Source organism: Siphateles boraxobius, unplaced genomic scaffold, assembly GCF_051911475.1.
Source record: "Siphateles boraxobius isolate OS27281-9 unplaced genomic scaffold, OSU_SipBor_1 46, whole genome shotgun sequence".
Taxonomy (NCBI): domain Eukaryota; kingdom Metazoa; phylum Chordata; class Actinopteri; order Cypriniformes; family Leuciscidae; genus Siphateles; species Siphateles boraxobius.
Window position 1 is genome coordinate 4,583,695 of NW_027509097.1, and position 25,692 is coordinate 4,609,386.

A 25,692-nucleotide genomic window follows, 5' to 3' on the forward strand; every position below is an offset into this window, starting at 1 on the left:
TCTAACCCTTTGTTTCATCCTCTTTCTAACCTTTACAATCAAACAAGACTATGATTCAAATGCCCTCTGTTTTGATTGGCTACCCTCTGCATAACATTGTAGTGCATGCAGGCCAATGAATACGAAAGTGCTGATATACATAAAAATACTTTTCTTCAAAAATTCTTCATCAATTATGTAATTTTGGCCATTTTACTAATATTCAGTTCATTATAATCAGCATGCTGAGTCAACATCTTAAATTCAGTAACAAAAAAAAATCTATATTCACTGAGCAGCAACGGACATGTTGAAGCTAATGAGCATGTGCAAAATCCACGACCTTTCGTTGTTAATACATACTAACTTACTAATTTGTCAATCAGAGTTTCTTGTTAGGGCCCGAGCACCAATGGTGTAAGGACCCTCTTGAAATTGTTCCATTTAGTTACTAGATTGTTAATAATGCATTACTCATTTGTACATGTCTAGTTATTCATTAATGATGGAACAGTGAAGTGTTACCAAAAAAATTCACCAACCCCAAACTAACAGTAGCTATATCGTGAGCTATACTTTATATATAAGCTGCTTTGAATAAAAGTGACACATATAGTAGTTAACAATAGTCACAATTTAAAAGACTTTTATTTCGTCGAATAGCAATTTTAAATACAACTTGTCTCTATTTACAATGTATGTCATGTTAGGTCATTTTAGGCCATTTTTTCTATATCTGTATCTATTGTAATGTTCTGTTGTTGGAGTAAAAACAAAAAGCCTGAACAGGATGTTCTCAAAAATCCAACAACACTCCTATTTATTTGAAAAGATTCAATCTTGCTTCCCGTGCCGTTTGTCTGTGGTGTTTTTATCTTGAAGTGCACATGTGGAGGTCACAAACCTCTCTCTCTCTCTCTCTCTCTCTCTCTCTCTCTCTCTCTCTCTCTCTCTCTCTCTCTCTCTCTCTCTCTCTCTCTCTCTCTCTCTCTCTCTCTCTCTCTCTCTCTCTCTCTCTCTCTCTTCCGCAGAACCTCCTCAGTTTGTGAAGGAACCAGAGAAACACATCACAGCTGAGATGGAGAAAGTGGTGGACATTCCCTGCCAGGCCAGAGGTGAGACACCTGACATCTCATCCTAATGAGGTTTTTCTAGCACCAAGTAATTTTTCTCTCCTTACTGACAGCGAACATGCTGCACAAAGCACCCACAGCCAATCAGAACATGAGGTTTAATATACAGCTGTATGGGACATGATTTTTGATCAATGGGACTCTACTGTTGACGGAGCTACTCAACAAAGTAGTTTGAATTGCAGATAGTTCAAAAAAATTGAGATTAATAAATATATATATATATATATACAGTGTGTGCATCTGGCACCATGTGATTCTTGCACGTGATTCTCAGATTCAAACTGAGATCTGTGTCAACAATCTTAATTAAACAGCTAAATACTTAGAGAAAATCTATTTTGTAGCTTTAACAAACATTCATTATATTTAATTTATGCAGTGTTATTTTACATTTGATTATTGAATTTATGTACCTTATTGTTATACTTACCTGAAAAACATATATCACTCTTTCATTTCTTTGTTCTGTTGTATTTACGTATTATTGTAATTTGTTTATTATTTTCTATGCAGACGTACTTCCCTTCAAAATTACCACAATCATTCTAGAATGATTAAATATTTTCAAAGAGCTATTCATTCATTGTTTTCATTTCGTAATATCTACAGGAGAAAAATATCTCAATGTCAATGTAATTGTCCAATATTGTGCAGCCCTACTATACTGTGTGTGTGTGTGTGTGTGTGTGTGTGTGTGTGTGTGTGTGTGTGTGTGTGTGTGTGTGTGTGTGTGTGTGTGTGTGTGTGTGTGTGTGTGTGTGTGTGTGTGTGTGTGTGTGTGTGTGTGTGTGTGTGTGTGTGCGTGTGTGCGTGTGTGTGTGCGTGTGTGCGTGCGTGCGTGCTTGCGTGCGTGTGTGTGTGTGTCTGTATATATATATATATATATATATATATATATATAATAGAATCTAAATCAATACATTGTAATGCTGTTATAATTATAATAATACATATTATATTCAATGTACATTTTTAATATTTTATTCAAGTTAAATATATATTACAGTATTAAGGTTTTTTTATATTTAATTATTCAGCTTTACATTTATAACTATTCATCTCAGGTGTCCCTCAGCCTGATATCGTGTGGTATAAGGACGCAGTACCCATAAGCCCCGTGAAGACCCCGCGCTACAGAGTGCTGGCAGGGGGTAGTCTCCAGGTTAACGGCCTTCTTCCTGACGACACCGGAATGTTCCAGTGCTTCGCCCGCAACCAGGCCGGAGAGGTGCAGACCAACACCTACCTCGCAGTTACGAGTGAGTTCATCCATACGCCCCTCTCTCTGGATTACACCTTTCCTCTTTATGACTCTCATACACTGATGCACAAATACATGTGGACATTTATTTCCTCTGCTTCTCTCTGTCTGTCTCTTTCTCTCGCAATCAGAAAGGCTTTGAATGCCATACCAACAATGCTTTTCTTTCTTCCCGTCTTCATTCTCTCTTGTGCCGCTCATGTGCTTTTCTGTCGCTGTGCTAAGGCTGTTATTAATACCCTGTTGTGAGCAAGAGTTAGCGAGAGAGAAAGACCGAAAGAGAGACAGGGAGAGATAAAGAGGGCTTTTATAGAGGACTGACTGAGCTTATCTTGCCGCTCAGAGACACATAGAGCTCGCTAAAACGCTAAACACCAAATCGAGCTGATATTTACCTCTGCTTACAATGAACAGATATTGGGTATGGATGGACAGTGCCGGAGTTAAAGAGATTGTTTATCCAAAATGAAAATCTTGTCATCATTTACCTCACATTTATGTCATTCCAAACCAGTGTGCCTTTCTTTCTCATGTGGAGAACAAACAATGATTATTTTGAAAAAAGTGCCGGAGTTGTTTTGGACCCCATTGACTTTGTTTGAACAAAAAACAAGCCATCATCTTTTGTGTTCCAAAGAAGAAAGTAAGTCATACAGGTTTGGAACGACATGGGGGTTAAGTACATTTTTGGGTCAACTATCCCTATAATTATTAGCTTTCCCTTTTCCTTATCAACCAGTCTGGAAATGGTAAGGAACTGTTTTTTAAGGACTTCCAATTCCCAATGTATCATGCCTGTCTACATTTCCCAGTGAATTGTTTTTGTTCTGTTGTTCAACTTTCCGTTTCTGCTTTCATTCCACTGTTTTCTTTACTTGTTTGGTTTTTAAGCCACGCTTTGATCTGCGCCAATCACGTTTTGTGTGATTTTCCCAGCCCTTACGAATGCGAGGAAGTGTTTGAACGTGTGTGTGCCATTGTACGTCTTTGTTTCTCACGCAGTTGGTGTGCTCCTCTCACAGGTATAGCACCGAACATCACAGCAGGGCCTTCCGACAGCACTGTGATTGACGGCATGTCAGTTATCCTGCACTGTGAGACCTCAGGAGCGCCTCGTCCTGCAATCACCTGGCAGAAAGGTGAAGAACACATCCCTCAATGTCTACACTCACGCATTTCCAAAGAACATCTACAAAGTGTCAGTTCCCAGGCTGCACTTCACCTCAGTACCTCTCTGTCCCTTTATGTTATTTTTGTCACCACTATATTGCACTATTTTGCTGCAATGTCGCCTTCACATTTTAAACTGTGCAGATGCCATCAGACAAGAAAAGTATTGTGTGACTTGACACAGGCTACAATTATGTAAATGTATGTTTTATAGTGAGCAGAGTGACTAAAACACCCTTAAGCATGGTAGAAACAACTTTCTTGAATAGCCAAACTACTCATTAAAAATCATTGTAGAAGCTACAAATACATCTTTAACCAGAACCATCTGAAATGTAAGATATTGGTTGCCCCATTATGATTCTGTATGGAAACAATTGTATGGAAGGCAAATTAGAGGAGCATGTCGGTCCCCAGAACCGTGCTTTACATTTATGTCGGAGCAAAAGGAAAGGAAACAAGCCTGCTTGTGGTTTTAAAGGATTAGTTCACCCAAAAATGAAAGTGCTGTCATTGTTTGCTCACCCTTCTGTTGTTTCAAACCCATTTGACTTTTTCTGTGGAACACAATAGAAGTTTTAAATAATTATTTTGGTCCCTCTTGTCCGTGCAATTATAATGAATGGGAACCAAGGCTGTCAAGCTTGTGCAAAATTAGCATAAAATGTGACTAATATGTCTCTCACACTTTATTCCAAGTCCTCTGATACAATACAAAAGCTTTGTGTGAGTTGAATACCCAAATTTAAGACATTTTTTTCTATTGAAAATACATTTGAGTGTTATACATTTGCCATGGTATAACACTCTGGGGTCGACAAACGCACTGACGCGTTTTGCTGGATTTGTTACACATAGCAGCAAAAGAGAAATAGTCCGTCATTTATGGTCATACAGACTTAAGAAATATGAAATATTATGTCTTAAATGTCTACTTTATTATATGTCCACTTACAATCGAAACAAAACATTGTGCTTTTGTAAAATGACAAACCATTGAGCTTTCTGCCTCTCCGTCTCCGTGAACTTTTTTTCTGGAGCACGTCTCTAAACGTAGCCAAGACTCAGCGAATACTAGTCTCACAGGCAAGATCAATACATCTTTATAATCATTTAAGTGTCTACTTTTAAATGATTTAATTCAAAACGAAAACAAATATTCTCTGTTTATGTAATCTGTATGAAAAGAGAGAGATGTCCGTCGTTCTCATGGCAACTCATTATCTGCTAATGTGAACACCCCTACGGAGAGCGCGCTATTGAAACGCAAATGATTTGAGGCAATCCATGCAAACCAGTCAACGCCCACCTCAACTCGATAAAACACATCAAGTTTTATCAGATTCATGTACTTTATGTCGTCTTACAACGCTGTGATGAATACTGGTTTTGGTTTCATTTCGAGGAGCAACGGATCCAGCTGAGGATTTAATAATAGTAAGTTCTTTATTCTTAAGGGCTTATATAGTGTATGTAAACCGCTAAAAGACTGTTTAAATATGAATCACGTGTCTATGTGTGAATTAACAGCACAGATGCGCCTGTTGTTAACTACAGGCACTTACAACATGCTATTTTTACATGAACATGAACACATATACTAGTTTAGCTTGTCCCAAACTATATTGCTATACTGAGATGAAAAATCGACTGAAATATGTTGAAATAAAATGTCTTTGTATAAGCAATGAATTAAACTGCAAATTAACATTTATATGCCCTATATTAATATATCACAAACAGATGCCCAATGATGTGCGGTTACTATTTGATTTTGCCTATTTTAATAACATGTATTTTTGCCTGGGTATGTGTGTGACCTCTGCAGGAGAACGAGTGCTGGCCAGCGGTTCGGTTCAGCTACCCCGGTTCACTCTCCTGGAATCAGGAAGTTTACTCATAAGCCCCTCCCACATATCAGACGCCGGCACCTACACTTGCATGGCCAGCAATTCCCGTGGCATAGACGAGGCCTCGGCTGACCTCGTAGTCTGGGGTGGGTGTGTTTGTGTGTATAGATCAGAGGCTATCTTTTTACTTGATAACATCCATGTTCAAGTGTGTTTTCATGTTTGTGTCATACACCTGTGCATATACTGATGTGCATTTACTTGGATCCACATTATAGCACGTACACGCATCACTAATCCTCCTCAGGATCAGAGTGTCATCAAAGGAACAAAAGCCACCATGACCTGTGGTGTGACACATGACCCCAGTGTCTCAGTCAGGTGCGGCCCACATACACTTGACTGCAAAGAAATATTGTGAACACAGAACGTTTTGTATTTTTTTAAACTACTTTTATGATCATGTATCTAAAGCCATGTGGGTAGGGGAAAAATATTATCCAGGTACATGTTCACATTTTTTGAAAATATAAATATTTGACCTTTATTATTATATGAGGGACATTGATATGTAGTTGCTAAGTGGTACTGAATTGTTCTTTGTGTGTTGCTATGTGGATGCTAGAATGTTCTAGATGGTTGCTAGCTATGCAGCTACTAGGTTAATGGTAGAGTGATCCTGGTGGTTGATAGGGCGTTATTAGGAGGATGCTAGATTGTTCTGAGTGGTTGCTAGGCCGTTACTAAGTTGATGCTAGAGTGTTCTGGATGGTTGTTAGGGTGTTACTTGGTGGATGATAGAATGTTCTGGGTGGTTGCTAGCCATTACTAGATGGATGATTGAATATTTTTGATGGTTGCTAGGCTGTTGCTAGGCGGATGCTAGAGTGTACTGGATGGTTGTTATGACATTACTTGGTGGATGCTAGAGAGTTCTGGGTGGTTGCTTGGCCATTATTAGGTGGATGGTGAATTTTTTTTTGTGGTTGCTAGGCATTAGTAGGTGGATGTTAGAGTGTTCTGGTTGGAATGTTTTGGGTGGTTGCTAGGCATTATTTGGTGGATGTTAGAGTGTTCTGTTTGAATGTTTTGGGTGGTTGCTAGGCATTATTAGGTGGATGTTAGAGTGTTCCGGTTGGAATGTTTTGGATGGTTGCTAGCCATTAGTAGGTGGATATTAGAGTGTTCTTGTTGGTTGCTAGGCTGTTACAAGGTTGATTATTGAAAGTTTTGGGTGGTTGTTTGGGCGTTACTTGCTGGATGCTAGAGTGTTCTGGGCTACGTTTCCCAAAAGCATTGTAAGCCTAAGTTGATCGTAGAAGCATTGCCACCAATTGTCTCTATGATCAACTTAGTCTTACAATGCTTTTGGAAAATGCAGCCCCCGGTGGTTACTAGGCTGTTACCATGTGGATGAAAGAAAGTTTTGGGTGGTTGCTAGGCCATAACTAGGTGGATGATATAATGTTTTGTGTAGTTGCTAGGCATTGGTAGGTGGATGTTAGAGTGTTCTGGGTGGTTGCTAGGGCATTACTTGATGGATGCTAGAGTATTCTGAATGCTAGGGTGTTACTATGTGAATGTCACAGTGTTTGGGTGGTTATGTGTTTGCTGGGTGGGTACTAGGCCATGAATAGGTGGATGTTAAAATGTTCAGAGTGGATCCTTGTCTGTTACTATGCAGATACTACAGTGTTCTGGGTGGTTGCTATGATGTTTGGGATGGTGGCATGCTACCCCTGAGAATGAGTTTCACACCATTTAAATCCCAATGAATAAAATCATCTGGTGTTAATGATGCCTCACCAGTGTGAAATCATGAGCCATTACATTATCTCAACGTTTACAACCCCCGTATGGTTCCCCAGAATCCTTTGAATCCCCCTTGACTCTCAGTGCGCTCAATTGGAAGTCAGCAGCCTCAACCATCCTCCATTACGGTAGACCGGCATCGGGAACTGAAGGCAAGATTCAGACTCTCAATGAAAACACAAAAACTGCCAAAGAGTTTCTCTTGATGAGCACCTGAACTTCAATTAGTGACACCTTTTAAGAGTTATTTTTCAGATAATTCAGTTATGTCAGTCTCCCGCTTCCATTTCTTTCTGTCCTCCGTAACCTCCTTTCCGAACACCCGTGGAGGCATTTGGCTTATTTCGTAAAGAATGAGGGATGAGAAGGAGGGGTAATTGTGTTGGATGAAGCCAGTAATTGATAACAGCAGTAAAAGGATTTCCAACAAGCCAGGCCATGATGCAATTAATCACGAGTGTTTGTGAATGCGTATCTGTTTCCCGCGTGTGTGCGAGAGAGTCTTATCGATTACTCAGAGGTTGGACACATCTGTTAGACGCTTCTGATGACCTTGGATGTTCCCTGAATACTGTGCAGTGTCTTTGAGATGAATGTAATATGTAGATCTGCTCAGTTAAATACACTGTTTCATACACACAGGTGTTATACGGTAACTACATTTGCCAGAGCAGAGGCACATAGGAACGATTGCTTTACTGTGATACAATAAATCATTTTTATTCTCTCTCTCTCTCTCTCTCTCTCTCTCTCTCTCTCTCTCTCTCTCTCTCTTCAAAACTCTCTCTTTAACTTTAATTTGTATTTAAAGACTTCATCAGAAATTATATTATACTGTATGTAATAATTCATCAGTCTTGACAAAGTTTTTCATAATCCACGTAGTTACTGTTCTGGTCGGTTTCTAGGCTGTTACTAGTTGGATGCTAGAGTGTTAATGGCTGGTTGCTTTTATGTTTGAGATTTTTGTCTTTATTTAGATAGGATAGCTTGAGAGAAGACAGGAAGGAAAGTTGGAGAGAGAGGAAGTCGAAGTCAGGAAAGGACCACGAGTCGGGACCCTGTAAAAAATATGGTCAGCGCGTCTCCTCTACCTTCCACTGTAGAAAAATGAAGCCATAATATCCCAGTAACCGTCGTTGACGATTACATCGTTTGGACCCCGATCCCTGCGCAGTGGTAATCCTGAGGTGAAGCCATGGCATCAAGATCCTGTCCAAACGCCCGCAGACTCAATCGCAAGCACAACTGTCAACCATGACATTACACCACGTTTTTATAGCATCAAAAACTAAAACCAAACTTACTGGGAAGACAAACACTTGAACACAGGTCTGCATAAAGAACTACATAAAAAGACAGAAACCATCTTTGGAAAAAAAAAATGTAATTGGATTATTATATTTTTTTTTGCTCGTGTTCCAGTCGTTTACATGGAGAGGGCGGGTTTAAGATCTATACTGCAGCCAGCCACCGGGGGGGCGATCGAAATGCTTTGGCTTCACTTTTCTAGACTTGTGTGGCACACTTGGTCGGGAGTTGAACTCGGGTTGCCCGGAGCGCAACTTCACTTCATGTTGGAACACTACCCAGCAAGCCATTGGCTCTAACTAACTGCTTTTAAGTTTTAAGTTTTAAGTTTAACAAGATTGATGCTAGAACTGGGTGGTTGCTTGGGTGTTACTAGATGGATTGTAGAACATTCTGAGTGATTGCTAGGATGTTGTGGATGGATGCTAGGTCATTATTTGGTGGATGTTTGCGAGTTCTGGATGGTTGCTACGGCATTAGGTAAATGCTAGAATGTTGTGGGTTGTTGCCTGGATGTTACTAGGTGGATGCTAGAGTATTCTTGGTGGTTGCTATAGTTTTACAAGAGTGATGCTAGAACTGGATGATTGCTTGGATGTGCTGGATGGTTGCTAGGCTGTAACTAGGTGGATACTACTGTATTTTGGGTGGTTGCAAGGGTTTTTACTAAATTGTGGTGAGTGTTGTGGTTTCTAGGTCTTTATTAGGTGGTTTCTAGGGTCATTGTAGTGATGTCTAAGTTGTTTACAGATTTTAAAAAGAGTGTTTTAGGAAGCACCACTATTAACATTAACATTGCAGATTTTTTACAATCAAATTTAGATGGATCAAATCAAGTCCCACTGCACAATATTTCCAAAATACAATGTATTTGATTTTATATGATATTTAATGACAGAATAAAAACAGCTACGTATTCCTTGAAACAAACTGATATTTGTATATTTATAGTATTGGTCCTGTATGTTGTTGTTTGTGTGTATGTTCAGGTTTGTTTGGGAGAAGGATGGTCAGGTGATCATCCCTCAGTCTCTGCCTCGAATGCGACTGGATGTCAATGGAACGCTACACATCTCTCAGACCTGGTCAGGTGACATCGGCACATACACCTGCAGAGTGACATCAGTGGGCGGCAATGATTCCCGCAGCGCACACTTACGCGTGAGGTCAGAGATGAAAACGCTATCCCATCATCCTCTCTGCTCTCTTCTCTATCCACGCAGTCCTTCATCTCTTCTGATAATTTCTTTTTGATTTGGTCTGTCTCCTGCTCTCTGAATCGTACCTCATTCAGTTTTTCAATATCCCTGTTCATCACCTGCCCTCATTCGGTCTCTTTTTTTTGTGTGTGTGTCGTTGCCTCCATTTTTTAATTTATCTGCTCTCATTTTTTTATTTCTGTTCATCTCATTTCTCTTTTTTACCATCAAACATGTTTTGATTCACCCTGTCTTTTTTCTTTAAAAGGAACACTCCACCGTTTTTTGAAATGGGGCTTATTCACCGTCTCCCCTACACTAAGATAGGTGGGAAAAAGCATTTTTGTCTCAGTGCATGCATTGTCTTAGTTTGGCAGTGCTGACGCTGGCTTAGCTTAGCATAATGAATGGAATCCTATGTTGTCAGGTAGCATGTCATGAGTAAAAGTGATAAAAATAAAAGAAAATAAAAAAAACGAATTACTTCTTGTGGCCTGCGTATTCACAACAAATACAAATAGCAATTCAGATTAAGACTAGGCGATTTCCTAGGCAGATATTGACTTAGGGCTGATTAGGGCGTGCTTGTCCTTTGCTTGTTCTCACAGCCTTATGCTATGTAGCCAATTACCATGTTTGCTGTAACTGTAGCTGTAACTTCTCAAACTCAACACAATCCAAAAGCGAAGATACTCGGTGCAGGTCACGTCAGTATGTTGACGGATTTCAGGTGTTGTGTGATATCTCTTCGCCCAAGTAGCAGTGCTTTGACTGTGATTGGCCCTAATATATTCCCAAGTCAATATCTGCCTAGGAAATCGCCTAGTCTTAATCTGCATTGCTATTTGTACTCGTTGTGAATACGCAGGCCACAAGAAGTAATTCGTTTTTTTTTTTTATTTTTTTTTTATCACTTTTACTCACGACATGCTACCTGACAACATATGATTCCATTCATTATGCTAAGCTAAGCCAGCGTCGGTGCTGCAAAACTAAGACGATGCATACACTGAGACAAAAATGCTTTTGCCCACCTATCTTAATGTAGGGGAGACGGTGAATAAGCCCTGTTTCAAAATACGATGGAGTGTTCTTTTAATGTTTTACTTTCATGAAATCCTTTAGTCATTTTAAACTCATTCATTCATTCCCAAGTTTCCCATTATCAAACATTGCCATTCTCTTTTTAAACAACATTTTTATTACTGTTATATATAAAGAAAGTATATATATATATTTAAAATATGTGTCACATTTACAGGGAGTGCAGCTTGATGCTACAATAAATGATGCTGTTAAAACTAGTCAACTAGATACTAGATGTAACATGAATAGTTCTAAATGGCAATCCACTTTGACCTCTATTTTATAGAATGACCCTTTTATGTACTTGTTCTCTTTAGATATTAGATATGCTTCATGGAGTGCTCATTAAATGGCCCTGAAAAGTAATGACTATCTCACGCTTTCTTCTTCTGAAATAACATATTACCCACAGGCAGTTGCCTCATGCCCCTGAGAACCCCACCGCAGTGTTAAGCACCTCAGAGAAGAGAGCCATAAACCTCACGTGGGCCAAACCTTTTGATGGGAACAGCCCTCTCATTCACTACATTCTGGAAGTATCTGAAAACAGTGAGTAAAGACCCCATGTGGATCATTAATCTCGGGCAAGTTGTGTGACATTGATATAGTTACCTTGTTATGAATTTCACTGATGATGTTCTGAGAGTGATAATAATGTTAAATAGAGTAAGTTGTTATTAATGTTATATGATCAACATAATGTGTTTATAACACCAATAATAACAATGATGATAATAATAATAATAATAATAATAATAATAATAATAATTATTATTATTATTATTATTATTATTATTATTATTATTATTATTATTATTATTATTATTCGTTGTGTATAAATAAAACATTATTATTATTATTATTATTATTATTATTATTATTATTATTACAATTATTATTATTATTATTAAAATTATTATTATTATATTAATACAATAATTGTGTGTGTCATAATAATAACAAATATCAATTAAAGTATTTATTATTAGTAGTGGCAGTAGTATTAATAAAATGATATAAACAAAATTAATTATTATTATTGCTGTTTTTATTGTTAAAATAGTCGTATAATCAGCATCAGCATTTATTTATAATTATCACACATATAATAATAATAATAAATATTATTATTATTATTATTATAGTAATACTAATAATAATAATTATTATTAATAAAATAATATGAACACAATTATTTGTTTTTCTTAATAACATAAACATTTCTTATATTATACATAAACATTTATTACCTTTATAATTCTTTTTTATTATTATTATTATAGCTAACAAATAATTTTAAGTAGTTTTTTTATTATCAAAATAATTTATTAAAACATAATAATTCAAGTAAAAATAATAACTCACAACAATAATATTTTGTATATTGTTCAATATTATTGTTAATTATAGGGCTTAAGGTTTAGCACATAATGTCATAAACGATTCATTTAAAGTTACTGATACTACATTTTAGGTTCTTCATTTTCTCCGTATTCTTACTTTCTTCGTATCACCTTCTGAGTTTTCTAAAGCACCAGCAAATAGAACCACTGAACTTGAAAGGCTCTTTAGTGGCTATACAGGACCTGAAGAAAATGGTCCTATGCAAAACCTCTTTTTTTAATTTTTAAGAATGTTGGTTTAGTTCATTGTGTGTCCTTCATTATCTGCTCTACACAGATGCTCCTTGGACGGTCCTGTTGGCTAACATTGAGCCAGAGTCGGCTGCTGTAACGGTCAACGGGTTGATCCCGGCACGCTCTTACCAGTTCCGCCTGTGTGCCGTCAACGACGTTGGCAAGGGCCAGTTCAGCAAGGAGACTGACCGGTGAGCTGATCACAGGGTCCTAAAGCCCGTCGAGATTCATAGCAGTGCCCTGTTTGACCATAAAGATAACTCTATCACTCTGTCACAGCATGTGAAAATTGCCTGTGCTCTCATGGGACAGTGTCTATGGGAGGATTTATCTGTCTGAACGCTCTGTGTGTATACGGCTGTATTTCTCTTGGATGTGTTTATGTGTGTCAGTGTATCGTCCAAGGATCAGTGTAATCAAAGCCCTCGGCATGTTAAGGAAGCTTTTCAACACTTAAATTAGACATCCAGCCAATGCCCCCATCAGAACGGACACAAATCCCTCTGTTTCTCCAGAGGTTTGAGAAAAACCTCTTCTAGCCACAATAATCGCAACTCAGAATTTATCCAGCCTGATCCAGCCTATATAAAAGACTGCACTGACGGACCATTTGCATTTAGGGGAAACTAGCTAGAGTAAAATAAGTCCCGTCTTCCAAGTAAAAGAGCCAATCGTCAATGTCACTGATTTGTGTTCACGACAGTTCTAGACTGGACCAACCTGGGAAAAATATTGTTTACTGTTATTTTAGCCTAAAAACAAAGTTTACAATACCGTTCATGTTCTATTTAATTGCTGATTTGAAATATTATTGAAATGTGTGTTTTTGCAGATGGTCGTCACTTTCCTTGAAAGGAACTTTGGTAACATCTGCTGCTCCTGGTCTTAGTTTACTGTGAGACAACATGTTTTAGTGTCTTGTATTTAGTGGTCAAGGACAATATATCAGCTAATATTTGCCATTTCTTAATTATCAGCATCAGACGATACATTTTTCTGAAGGAATGTCCCGTTCGCGTCTAGATGTTGTTTTGGTAGTTGTGATGTTTGAAGTAGATTCATCGTCTGCTTTGCATTTCCTCAAAAAAAAAAAAAAAATCCTGCTTAGTTCAGAACCATTCATCATTCATTTATATTTTAACACAGATCCCTGCAATACTCAATTCTGATTCTTTAATCGCACCATCTAGCGGTCTGTTATTACACGACAACATACACTACAACTGATAACAGACCGCTCAAGTGGGTACTCATTGAGGTAATAAAATATGTCAAATTGATATTTTGTGTTCAATTATTGGCAAGTGGTCGCATAATAAGCCAGATCATTTTGTAGTGGTGTCTTGTATCACCCTGAAGAGGTTTCTTTTGCATAACTATCTGCTGACAGTACACACTATCCCTTAGCCTTGCCGCGCCCCCCTTTTTATAATTATGGTCCCCCTGTAGGGGTCAAACCCCAGAGTTTGGGAACCGTCTAAGATATCGGCATCAGCCATCGAACAATCACTTATGTTTACCTTCTCTCGTCAGGGTCTCTCTTCCAGAAGAGCCACCCAGCGCTCCCCCTCAGAACGTCATTGCCAGTGGCCGCACCAACCAGTCCATCATGATTCAGTGGCAGCCACCACCAGAAAGCCACCAAAATGGCATCCTGAGAGGATACATCATCCGGTGAGACATGTTTACTCGTGTCTGGGGTCTGATTGTATCTTAAACCCTTAATGTTTTCTATGTTTTACACTTATTTCACTCTCAATCTTCTGCTGGTTGTTTTTCCAAGTCAACGGCAATATGATTATTTTCCAGCTTGTCTAAATTCTCTTTCTCCACAGCAGGTTTAAGGGTAAATTTGATTGTATTGTATTATTTCAAGGCTACTCCTGGATTTGAGCACTTCAGGGCATTTTCCTCCGTCAGTGATGACAGTGAAATGGACTTTTTGTTCATTTATTTATATATTTTCCCTGTTCATCATTCAGGAAAGCTGAAGGCCGTCTTTGATATTGCAAACCTTGGTCGCCCCATATGGACCTAGGCTCAGGTCAATGAAAACGCACAGAATGCCATAACATTTCTTGAGTGGTTCTTTGTTTCCCTCTGTTGTTTATATATGGTACTGCGGTACAAAAACCAACAGACAGATTATGAAGAGTAGATGAGACGAGGTATAGTTTTAGAGATGTTTATCAGAGCCCTTCAGAGAGAGTTATCTCTGGGAAATTTTCTCCTCTGTCAAATCTGTCCGTTAAGATCAGAAAATCTTTGCATCTGTCCTTGACAGTAACAATATAGCCCTTTGCTAATCTTAGGTATCGTCTGACCGGTCTGCCTGTGGATATCCAGTATAAAAATATCTCGAACCCTGATGTCACCAACCTGCTGCTGGAGGATCTCATCATCTGGACTAATTATGAAATCGAGGTGGCGGCCTATAATGGAGCTGGACTAGGTGTTTACTGCCATAAGGTTACAGAGTGGACTCTCCAGGGAGGTGAGGCTTTAGATCCCATTCATTCATACACTAATGTTCAAAAGTGTGTGGTCAGAGAGATTTTTTTTTTTTAAGAAACTGATACTTTAATTCAGCAAGAAGGCATCAAATTGATCAAAAGTAACACTAAAGGAATGTATAATGTTACAAAATATTTCTATAATAATACAAGCTGTTATTTAGATTTTTCTGTGTATCAGAGAATCCTGGAAAAAAAAGTTTCCACAAAAATATTAAGCGGCACAACTGTTTTCAACATTGATAATAATGATTCATCCAAAAATGAATTATTTACTAATAAAGTAAATTATATTATTCCAAACCTGCATGCTGTTGTTGTTGTTGTTGTTGTTGTTGTTGTTGTTGTTGTTGTTGTTGTTGTTGTTGTTAAAGTGTTCATATCAGTCTTTCACAGTCCTTTCCATTCAGTAGTGAAAACAGACAAAAATCCCCCCACAAAAAAATTAAATAAAATAAAATAACATGCCCTAAATTCAGTCTTGAAAAGTCATGCGAAAACCAAAATATACACAATTATTTTTTTTATTTTTTTTTACTGAAAATCAAAGTTTGAGGTCACTGTGAACTGTTGTTGTACATAATTGAGCTGTGGATAAATTATTTAAAAACAATCCCCTTTTGTTTTCCTTTAAAATGACACTGTATGAGTTTGGAACAATATGAGGCATATTTTGGTAATTATTCCTTTAAAACACTACTGTTTAGCTGTCTGAAATCTATAGTCTGTAAGTTGTCTGAAATTTATGAAGACAGAACTGACTTGTCTAGGGTTTAGCAGCTGAAATGTGTTACCAAAAAAAGAAGTCTCATTTGTTTCCGCCTCTGTCTTCTTTTTTCAATTTTACCTGTCAACCAGTTCCCACCATCGCTCCAGGCAACGTGAAAGCAGAGCCCGTCAACTCCACCACTATCCGCTTCACCTGGACAGCTCCGAACCCGCAGTTCATTAACGGCATCAACCAGGGCTACAAGGTAAACGCTGAAGGAATGAGAATAAATCAGCACTCAGACCTGGCCTGCTGAAAATGCATTAAACTCAGCGTTTATTTTTGTTTTTTTAAGAGTTTGTTGATGAGATTTCATGCAAGGGTAGCCAAAGGTCTCTTTCAAACTCACCGCTCTCATTCCTTTGTTTTCGTTTTCGCTGAGAGATCCAGAATTGATCCTCCTGTCAGTCTAGTTCTTTAAAGCCAGACTGTCTCTGGAAAGAATTGTTTAGGACAATTACAAAATGGAGACAGTCAGCCGGACACATTAGTCTTAATAGCTTATTAGCTAGGTTTAGATTCGGTCCCAGACAACTACAGCTCTCTCTCTCTCTATCTCTCTCTCTCTCTCTCTCTCTCTCTCTCTCTCTCTCTCTCTCTCTCTCTCTCTCTCTCTCTCTCTCTCTCTGTGGAGTCATTCGAGAACAATCTTATAACTCTCATTCTCTTTTTAGTGCCCTCAGAGGAGAGTTTCAAGTGTCTATAAACTTTGAAATGCCAAATAATCCACGATATTGGGACAAGAGAGGAAATCTGTGACCATTCAGCCATTCTCAGAGGGAATTCACTTAGAATGAATCAGGCTCACTGATTGTGTTATTTGAACAATTAGGTAATTTCCAAATTAGGTAATGGTGCAAACACACCCCCCAAAAAAAATGTGTGTCAACACCAAGGGCAGTTCAATCTTGCAGACCAGTTCTAGGTTATGGGGGATGCAGCATTTAGACTATTATATAAATATTTTTACTATTATTTTTAGTGCTGTCAAATCGATTAATCACATTTAACTTAAAAGTGTATGCCGTGTATGGGCATATATATATGTGTGTGTGTGTGTGTGTGTGTGTGTGTGTGTGTGTGTGTGTGTGTGTGTGTGTGTGTGTGTGTGTGTGTGTGTGTGTGTGTGTGTGTGTGTGTGTGTGTGTGTGTGTATATATTTAGACACACACACACACACACACACACATGTATATATATATACAAACCAAAATATATAAAGAAGTAAATAGTAAAGAAGTAAAGTAAAAAAGTTACAAATAAATTAAATCTGGATAATTTATCTTATTCCCCCATTCTTTTTAGCTGTTAGCATGGGAGCCAGGAAAGGAAGATGAGATGACAGTAATGACAGTTCGGCCGAACTTCCAGGACAGCGTTCACATGGGCCACATCACCGGCTTGAAGAAGTTCTCGGAGTACTTCACCTCTGTGCTCTGCTTCACCACACCTGGAGATGGTCCTCGTAGCTCTCCACGACGCCTGCGCACACATGAAGACAGTGAGTAATCCTGACCATATCCCTACCCCTAAACCTAACCCTATACCCATAAGGTATCCCTAAAATAAGAAGGAAATGATAGGTGAATAACACTGATGTAGAAGCACCTAATGCTGGTTGTAAGACTATACTTCACGTAAACGATAAACATTTCCCTCAAATCTGATTGGTTGATTGGAATGATGTTCCAGGATCAAAAAAGATGTTGATCCAGAAACATGTTGTTGGTGAAATCAGTTGTTAATTCATCATAGGTACAGTAAGTTGCAATGGCTTTTGTACCTCAGGAGTACATGCCACCAACCGTTAAAGCATTGCATTTAAGTGAAAATAAATGTCAGGTAATAACCACCGTGGTGTGTGTGTTTGAAACAAGTGAAAATGACAGGTTAGTGTAGAACCGCTACTATTCAGGAAATTAAACGGCATGTTGTGAAAGTTAAGATTGTGGCTGAATGTATGGTCAGACACTTGCATGACTGTGTCATTATATGATTAATATTTGACCAAAATCATGCTCAAAACGTTTAAATGCCGATTCTGCTTCGTTTTTTTTATTTTTCGTGTTTTTAAGCCGTGCTTTACATGGTTATTGTTGATGTTCAGTGCTTTCAATACCAACCATTGGAAGCAGGATAACCTATGACCATGTTTTAATGGAAACCACACTCACATCTCCAGGTATTCTGTACCTGTGAAGGTCTCACAGTCTCACCCTCATCCCTGTCCTGTATTTTCAGCTCCTGGTGCTGTGGGTCACCTGAGCTTCACTGAGATTCTAGACACTTCTCTCAAAGTCAGCTGGAGAGAACCCAATGAGAAGAATGGAGTTCTGACTGGTGAGATTTGTATCTGTTATTAACACATATGTTTATTGAAGAAATAATCATTTTTCTTTGCTCCGTTGATGACTTCTTCAGAACCAATCATATATCAAGTCTATGATACAGGATTTCTATGTTGTTTGCTAGATTGTCCAGAATGACTTGCATGTGATTGTGGGCGAGCAGTTATAACTTTTTGAACAGCATTTATTTTAAAGCTTATGTTTCTTATCAGAAGGAAGAAAGCACAAAGCCTATTTGCAATTATTGGATGACAGGCGCGCTACAAATAATGTTTGATGTAGGGAAAAAAACGCAGACCTGGCAACCCTGACTTAAACTACTGGTGAATCATTTATGTTGCTATTTTTTAACTATTAGTGTGTTTTTGTCTCAATAACTTGTCCTATATTCAAAACAAGAAACATTTTCTTCACACACAGTACGATTTGCAGTCTGAACACGTTTTTCCGCCCCTTTTGAATGACAGGATATAATCGACCCTGATCATCGGCTGTTTTTAAACAATTAGTTCAAGGTCGATAGTGAAAATACTTGCTTTTATCGTCCGCTACTGATTTTTGGCCGATACATTGGTGCATCTCATATATTTATATTTAATATTTGTTTCCTAGGGTATCGTATATCTTGGGAGGAGTATAACCGTACTAACACTCGGGTTACACACTACCTGCCTAATGTTACTCTGGAATATAGAGTCACTGGACTAACCGCTCTCACCACGTACACCATTGAGGTTGCCGGAATGACCTCCAAGGGACAGGGTCAGCTGTCATCTTCAACAATCTCTTCAGGAGTACCACCAGGTAAAGCAGTGAATGCACGAATTCACACACCAGTCCAAACAGTTATGGCAAATTGCACATTAAAACCAGACCGGAAAAAGGTCTGGCATGCTAATAGGAGAAGAGAAAATGCACACATACTCTTCTCTTTCCCTGAACCAGCTTTAGACCACCACTGGTTATAGAGCTCCCATTAAAAGGACTACAGAGGGTTATAAAGTTAAACGTCTGAGCTCTCGTTATTGCATCGACGCAGCACAGACGCCCTGACTGCATGGAGTTCACTGTTACGACTCCCAGGCCAGAGATCATTTCGCCTTTATTGCTTCATTAGATGGTCTATGGATTCCAGACTCAAACCATGTACGAACTGCACACATTCAAGAGTAAATGTAGACGTTTAAAGATGTATGAGACCTGAACTCTAGTGTCGCGCCACGTTACCCTTATTGAGTTATACAGACCCTGCTGCTTTCATGACATTCCCCAGTGTTTTGTTGGAGGCATATTTCAACGACTGATAATAAGCTGGGGAACAGCTGTGAGTGTGGAATGATTTGTACCACAGTTCTCCTTCATTTCTGCCTTTCACACAGACATTTAACAGTGGGAAAACTACGGAAACTGTTGCTTATTAAAGTACATTTAGTGCTGCTTGCTATTGTTATGGTGTAAAACCAACCCAAACGCCTCTGTACCGACAAATGTGTTGCAATGCCTGTGCTACATCTCTGAACACCCTAACAACCACACAGGACACCCTAGCAACCACACAGCCATGGTCAGGCAACCTCAGAACACCTTAGATACCTTAGCAACCACTCAGATCACCATAACAAACAGCAACGCCAAACCACCAAAAACACTGCCAACCACATAGCAACTCACATTTTCTTAATAATAAAAAAATTATAATCTGGTGTTCATATTAATGAATGAGAGTAATGTGTCATTTATTTAGTTTTACTTCATTTTTATTTAAAGTCTTATCTTACCAGAAGAGGGCGCCATAACACAGCTAAACATTTTCACATTTCAATACATTCTTTTAATGTTTGGTTTATGATCATTTATTTATCTATTTTAGGATTTATTGCAAAATTATATTCTAGATTAAATAAAACGAAATAACCTATGCATTGTGAACTATAACAGTCTTTTCTCTCTTCCGATACAGAGCTTCCCGGGCCTCCCACAAACTTGGCCATCTCAAACATTGGCCCTCGATCAGTAACCTTACAGTACAAGCCAGGATATGATGGCAAGACTTCAATTTCTCGTTGGCAGGTGGAGGCCCAGGTGGGTCACTCATTATTTAAGAGGCTAATGCTTTCACAATCTAGATTTGATCTTTGTCTGAACACTTATGAACACTATGCATCTATCTTGTCTTCTGCTTTCAGGTCGGTATCATTGGAGAGAATGAGGATTGGGTGATGGTCCATCAGCTGGCCAATGAGCCTGATGCTCGCTCTCTGGAGGTCTCCGGCCTCAACCCCTACACCTTTTATAGGTGACTTTGATTATTCAAGCAATTTTGTCATGTGCTTTTGGCATTTCTATTTGTTTATATATATATATATATATATATATATATATATATATATATAAATTATAATAATTTTATATAAATTGTAAATTAATTAATGTAATTAAGCTGTAATTAATTTTTTATTCAGATTTAGTCATTTTAGTACTTCAAATTAAGCTTCTGTTATATATTTATTTGATTTAGTTGACCAGGCAACAATTCTAATTTCCATTTAAGTTTTAATATTTCATTTAATATTTTTATTTTTACATTTTATTTCAATTACCGAAAATATTTTTGGTAAGACTATAGTTTAGGGTCCAATTCTCACTATTATTTGTTGCTTATTAGCATGCATATTACTATTATATTGGCTTTTTATTAGTACTTAGAAATCATATATAAATGCCTGACTTATTCTGCATGACCATATTCTACATCCCTTAATCATACATTATACCTAAAATGAACAACTACCTTACTAACTGTTAATATGCAGTTATTAGGTGTTTATTGAGGCAAAGTCTGAGAGTGAGAATTGAACCCTAATCTAAAGTTTGACCATATGTTTAATGGTTTTAATTTTACTTTAATTTAGCAATAACAACACTGTTTGTGATTGGATTACCCGAGATGGATGTTAATGTATAAAAGGCCATTAAAAGGTGCAATGTGTAATATTTCTGAGGATCTATTGACAGAAATGCAATATAAGACCCATAACTATGTTTTCAGTGGTGTATAAAGACCTTGCATAATGAACCGTTATGTTTTTATTACCGCTTAGAATGAGACATTTATATCTCCATAACCGCGGGCACCCCCTTCTACGGAGGTAGACATATTGTGTCGTCATGTTTCTACCATAGCCGACAGCGAACAAATCGCTACAGAGCGCGTTTCGTCACTACATTGAAAAATACGTTTTCAGTGGTGTATAAAGACCTTACTTAATGAACCGTTATATTTGTTTTACCTTAGAATGAGCAGTTTCTATCTACATACACACCGCGGATCCCCTTACATTGAAATGCGCCAACATGTTTCTACAGTAGCCCTCAAGGGACGAACGCGTTTCGTTACTATGTTGCTCTTCGTGCAAGGAAGCAAGCTTAGTTCAGCGAATAAAACACTGACACAATGATGAACAAGTAAAAATTATATTTGCAATAACATAGTTTTACTGAATAATTAAGTAAACATAATTTCTTAATTTATCCTTGCAAAGAAACCTCATTGCTGAACTGGCTACTCTCTGCTGTCTCAGACGATGACATATTTTCTTGTCGGCCACCGTAACTTTTGTTTTTTGCAATCCGTAACCTCACCACTAGATGCCGCTAAAAATCACACACTGCAACTGTAAGGTAAGCGTTTATTTGGATTTGCAGGTTCCGTATGCGTCAGGTGAACATAGTGGGCACCAGTCCACCCAGCCAGCCTTCCAGGAAGATCCAGACCCTGCAGGCTTCTCCTGATATGGCCCCCGCTAATGTCACCCTGCGGACAGCCAGCGAGACCAGCCTCTGGCTCAGATGGGTGGTATGTTCTAGATCTAGAATCTAAATAATACACATATATGTGGCACTGAGACACAAACTCACTCTCTCATTTATGACCGTCCATCAGCCTCTTCCTGAATGGGAGTACAACGGGAACCCTGATTCGGTGGGTTACCGTGTGCAGTACAGCAGGACCGGAGCTCAGTCCAAAGCCCTACTGCACGTCATCGCTGACCGCTTGGAGAGAGAGTTCACCATCGAGGACCTGGAGGAGTGGACGGAGTATGAGGTCAGAGTTCAGGCCATCAATGGCATCGGAGCAGGACCATGGAGTCAGCCCGTACGCGGAAGAACCCGAGAGTCCGGTAAAGAGAAACCAGGCTTCAGAAGTTTCAGTAATCAAGAGCTTACCAAAGCAAAGTGTTCATTGTTTGTGTCTATTTAATGCAACGTTTTATGAATAATTCAGATTACTGATGGCAAATTTTGCTAAACTTATTTTAAACTTACTAAAGACAGCATAAATAATGATTGTATACATGATTATTTATTAAACATTTGTCATGTATTTATTAAATAATATAAATGAAAAATCTCATCTTTTTAGACTATAGATTGGTTTATGGTTGTTGATGTAATGATTAATGGTCATTCTATAATTGAATGATTGGCCATGCATTCACAAATGTGAAAATATAAATTGACTATTTTATGGCTTCAATCATGGCTCATCCAGCCAGATGGAACTATCCATTCTATAATATGGAATGGAAAAACATTTAAATGATAACATATGTTGAGCTCAATGCATGTCGTAAACCCTTTATCATATAGTATGTGGGCACAGGATTTCCTGTTAAAACTGGCTGGGCACAGATCTGCACACACGTGCAAGTGTTTTCATTCTTTCTGTGCCTTGAAAGAGAAGCAAACCTGACTTCCTCTGGACCACCTCTTTTTCCCCTTCTCTCCTTCTGCTCAGCTCAGTCTCCATGGTTACTAGAATTCAGGGAAGCAAGTTTGGGATTTATAAGTTGGTGTTGAGGAAATTGGTAACACATGGGGCTGTACACATGACTCCCCTGATTTTTCTTTAGCCAATCAAAATCTCGCTATCGTGCACTCCGTGTCTTGGGATTTGTGCCGTATAGTGATTCTCTGTTACTCCTCCAATAATGGTCAAAATCTGGTGTCTTCCAGACCTCACTGCCTTCGATATGTGTATAGCCATCAGCACACCTAACTTTTGGCTGTTGTTCAGCTGAAGTCCGTTTAGTGTTGATTCATTTCAATGTAAAAATCACAAGTTATTAAATTATATCTATAAGTCTATAAAGCTGTTCTGCAAAAAAATGTCACCGCTCAGTTCAGTTCTCGTACAACAGCATCAGTACACTCAGATCAATAATATTTTTGAATATTAAGTGTCCCAACTAAGCAAGCCAGAGGCAACAGTGGCAAGGAACCCAAACTCTATCAGGTGGCAGAATAAAAAAAAAAAACAAGAAACCAGGGAGAATCAAGGCTCAGTCGGGCCAGTTCTATTCTGGCCAACAAACGAACATGGTGTGATTATGATTCAGGCTTCATCACATGTCAGAATTCAGATCGAGATCTACAGCATTAAAATATTCATCCAGATTGCAGATGTTGCTAGTTATTTTGATTAACGATTACGAGGGCACATAAATAAAATGAAAAAATGATGATGTACATGGATAAATTATTTATAATAAATACTGAAATACTCCATAAAAAAAAAACAAGAATTGTCTATTTTGATTTCATGATGACTTTAACCAACACATCTGTCTTTTATCCACATCTGACTTTAACCAATCTTTCTGTTTTCCTGTTTTAATGCAGTCCCCTCTTGTGGCCCCACAAATGTGTCTGCATTTGCCACTACCTCCAGCAGCATTCTGGTCCGCTGGTTTGAAGTTCCCGAAACCGATCGGAATGGACTTATCCTGGGCTACAAGGTCTGTGAGATGCCATTCCCAGTGAAAAAACAAACAAACAAACAACAAAACACCATTCTTTGAAACAAAGCTGCAAAAAACGACATCTTGAATACATTTGAGTACATAACTGCATAAAACATGACCAAAGCTGTTTTGTTTTTCCCGTAAAATGAAAGTGAATGGTGATCACAGCTGTACACTTTAACTTTGATCTATACGTTCTCTTCTACACTTTCAGGTGGCGTATAAAGAGAAGGATTCAGACTCTCCTCTTCAATTCTGGATGGTGGAAGGAAACGCCAGCCATAGTGTTCAGCTGACTGGACTGGGGAAGTATGTTCTGTATGAGATCCAAGTGCTAGCCTTCACCCGCATAGGAGACGGCCGACCCAGCTCTCCTTCAATCCTGGAGCGAACCCTTGATGATGGTGGGCATGGCAGTACATAACAAATAAATAACTGCCTTATTATATACTCAGATGTGTCTGTATGATAAGACTGTTTTTTCTCCAGTGCCTGGGCCGCCTGTCGTCATTCTTTTCCCTGAAGTCCGGACCACCTCGGTCAGACTCATCTGGCAGCCACCTTCCCAGCCCAACGGGATCATACTGGGTACAAGATGTTGTTTGCTTGTTTTTCACGTGTGTAGTGTGCGTGCATTTCTGTTTTCTGGCATGTTTGTCTTCTGAATGACCTCTTTTTACCATCATGACATTAAACATCCCTGAATACTTTCAATAGTGATGGTTAACAGATCCTTCACATGCAAATGTACATGAACATGTGAAAAATAATCACAGATTATCAGGTAAAGAGAATTTACCCTTACTTTCATTACCATTCAGATTCTTTTATGGTTTTGAATGAAGTCTCATGTCTAATGAGAAGTTAGAAGTCTCTTCTAATTTAAGATATTTTAAGATGGAATTTATTTCACCCATTACTTCAGTCTTGAATGTTACATGTTCCTTCATAAATGCTCAAGCATTTTTTATTTTTTTTGTTTAATATTTTTGCGGAAACTGTGATAAAAAAAAATTCAGGATTCATTGATGAACACAGTACAAAGGAACAGCATTTATTTAAACAGAATACTTTTGTAACATTATAAATGCCTTTACTGCCACTTTTGATCAATTTAATGCATCCTTGCTAAATAAAAAAAGTATTAGGCTAAAGTATTTATTTCTTAAAAAAAAAAAAAGTACAATTGCTTTCAGTCTTGAAAAGCCCCATTGTAAATGAAATCACATTGGTTTTGCCTTTGTTCATTGGTTTATGTTTCCTCTAATCAAGAAACAAGCCAAATGTGTTACATTCTCTCAGTTGCACGCAAGGAAAAGCAGTTTGTCCTGTTCTGATCTCAGTGATGTAATCGGTTCCTTCCCCAGCCTATCAGATCACATACCGCCTGAACTCCACCAATAGCAACACAGCCACGTTTGACGTCTTGAACTCCAGCGCACGGCAGTATACCGTCACCGGACTGAGGCCGGAATCCGTGTACGTGTTCCGTATCAGAGCGCAGACACGCAAGGGATGGGGAGAGGCAGCGGAGGCTTTGGTGGTCACCACAGAGAAAAGAGGTAATGCACGTTATTATCACGCATCATCAATGGAGCAAGAGAAGTTCAAACTCAGTGTGACATTAAGCAAGAAATGAACGATCAAAGGTCTTATTTGGACTTTTTTTCATTTAGATATTAATAAATAAATTCATAAGTGGCATCTGTGCTTCGTCTCTCTTGAAAAAGCCCCCATCCTATACGTATGATCTTATTGTCACAGAGTCATATAATCCCTCACATATTTAGAGTGTGTGTTTGTGTGTTCATGTCTCT

General features: G+C 38.4%; 1 protein-coding gene across 7 annotated transcripts in view; it reads left to right on the forward strand.

Annotated features, from left to right (window-relative positions):
- The window catches only part of sdk2b (sidekick cell adhesion molecule 2b), a 305,599-nt gene that overhangs the window by 252,589 nt on the left and 27,318 nt on the right, over positions 1 to 25,692 (forward strand). For all 7 annotated transcript variants that reach the window (XM_077200337.1, XM_077200331.1, XM_077200333.1 and 4 more), the window contains exons 8-29: positions 1,011 to 1,094; positions 2,180 to 2,374; positions 3,399 to 3,515; positions 5,375 to 5,542; positions 5,675 to 5,777; positions 9,509 to 9,685; positions 11,217 to 11,353; positions 12,485 to 12,632; positions 13,975 to 14,115; positions 14,754 to 14,935; positions 15,813 to 15,928; positions 17,029 to 17,224; positions 17,965 to 18,063; positions 18,684 to 18,875; positions 20,032 to 20,153; positions 20,258 to 20,367; positions 21,777 to 21,927; positions 22,015 to 22,252; positions 23,754 to 23,869; positions 24,090 to 24,279; positions 24,365 to 24,463; positions 25,243 to 25,437. In XM_077200337.1, the coding sequence (XP_077056452.1) occupies positions 1,011 to 1,094; positions 2,180 to 2,374; positions 3,399 to 3,515; positions 5,375 to 5,542; positions 5,675 to 5,777; positions 9,509 to 9,685; positions 11,217 to 11,353; positions 12,485 to 12,632; positions 13,975 to 14,115; positions 14,754 to 14,935; positions 15,813 to 15,928; positions 17,029 to 17,224; positions 17,965 to 18,063; positions 18,684 to 18,875; positions 20,032 to 20,153; positions 20,258 to 20,367; positions 21,777 to 21,927; positions 22,015 to 22,252; positions 23,754 to 23,869; positions 24,090 to 24,279; positions 24,365 to 24,463; positions 25,243 to 25,437 (3,276 nt within the window). The remainder of the gene's footprint in view (positions 1 to 1,010; positions 1,095 to 2,179; positions 2,375 to 3,398; positions 3,516 to 5,374; positions 5,543 to 5,674; positions 5,778 to 9,508; positions 9,686 to 11,216; positions 11,354 to 12,484; positions 12,633 to 13,974; positions 14,116 to 14,753; positions 14,936 to 15,812; positions 15,929 to 17,028; positions 17,225 to 17,964; positions 18,064 to 18,683; positions 18,876 to 20,031; positions 20,154 to 20,257; positions 20,368 to 21,776; positions 21,928 to 22,014; positions 22,253 to 23,753; positions 23,870 to 24,089; positions 24,280 to 24,364; positions 24,464 to 25,242; positions 25,438 to 25,692) is intronic.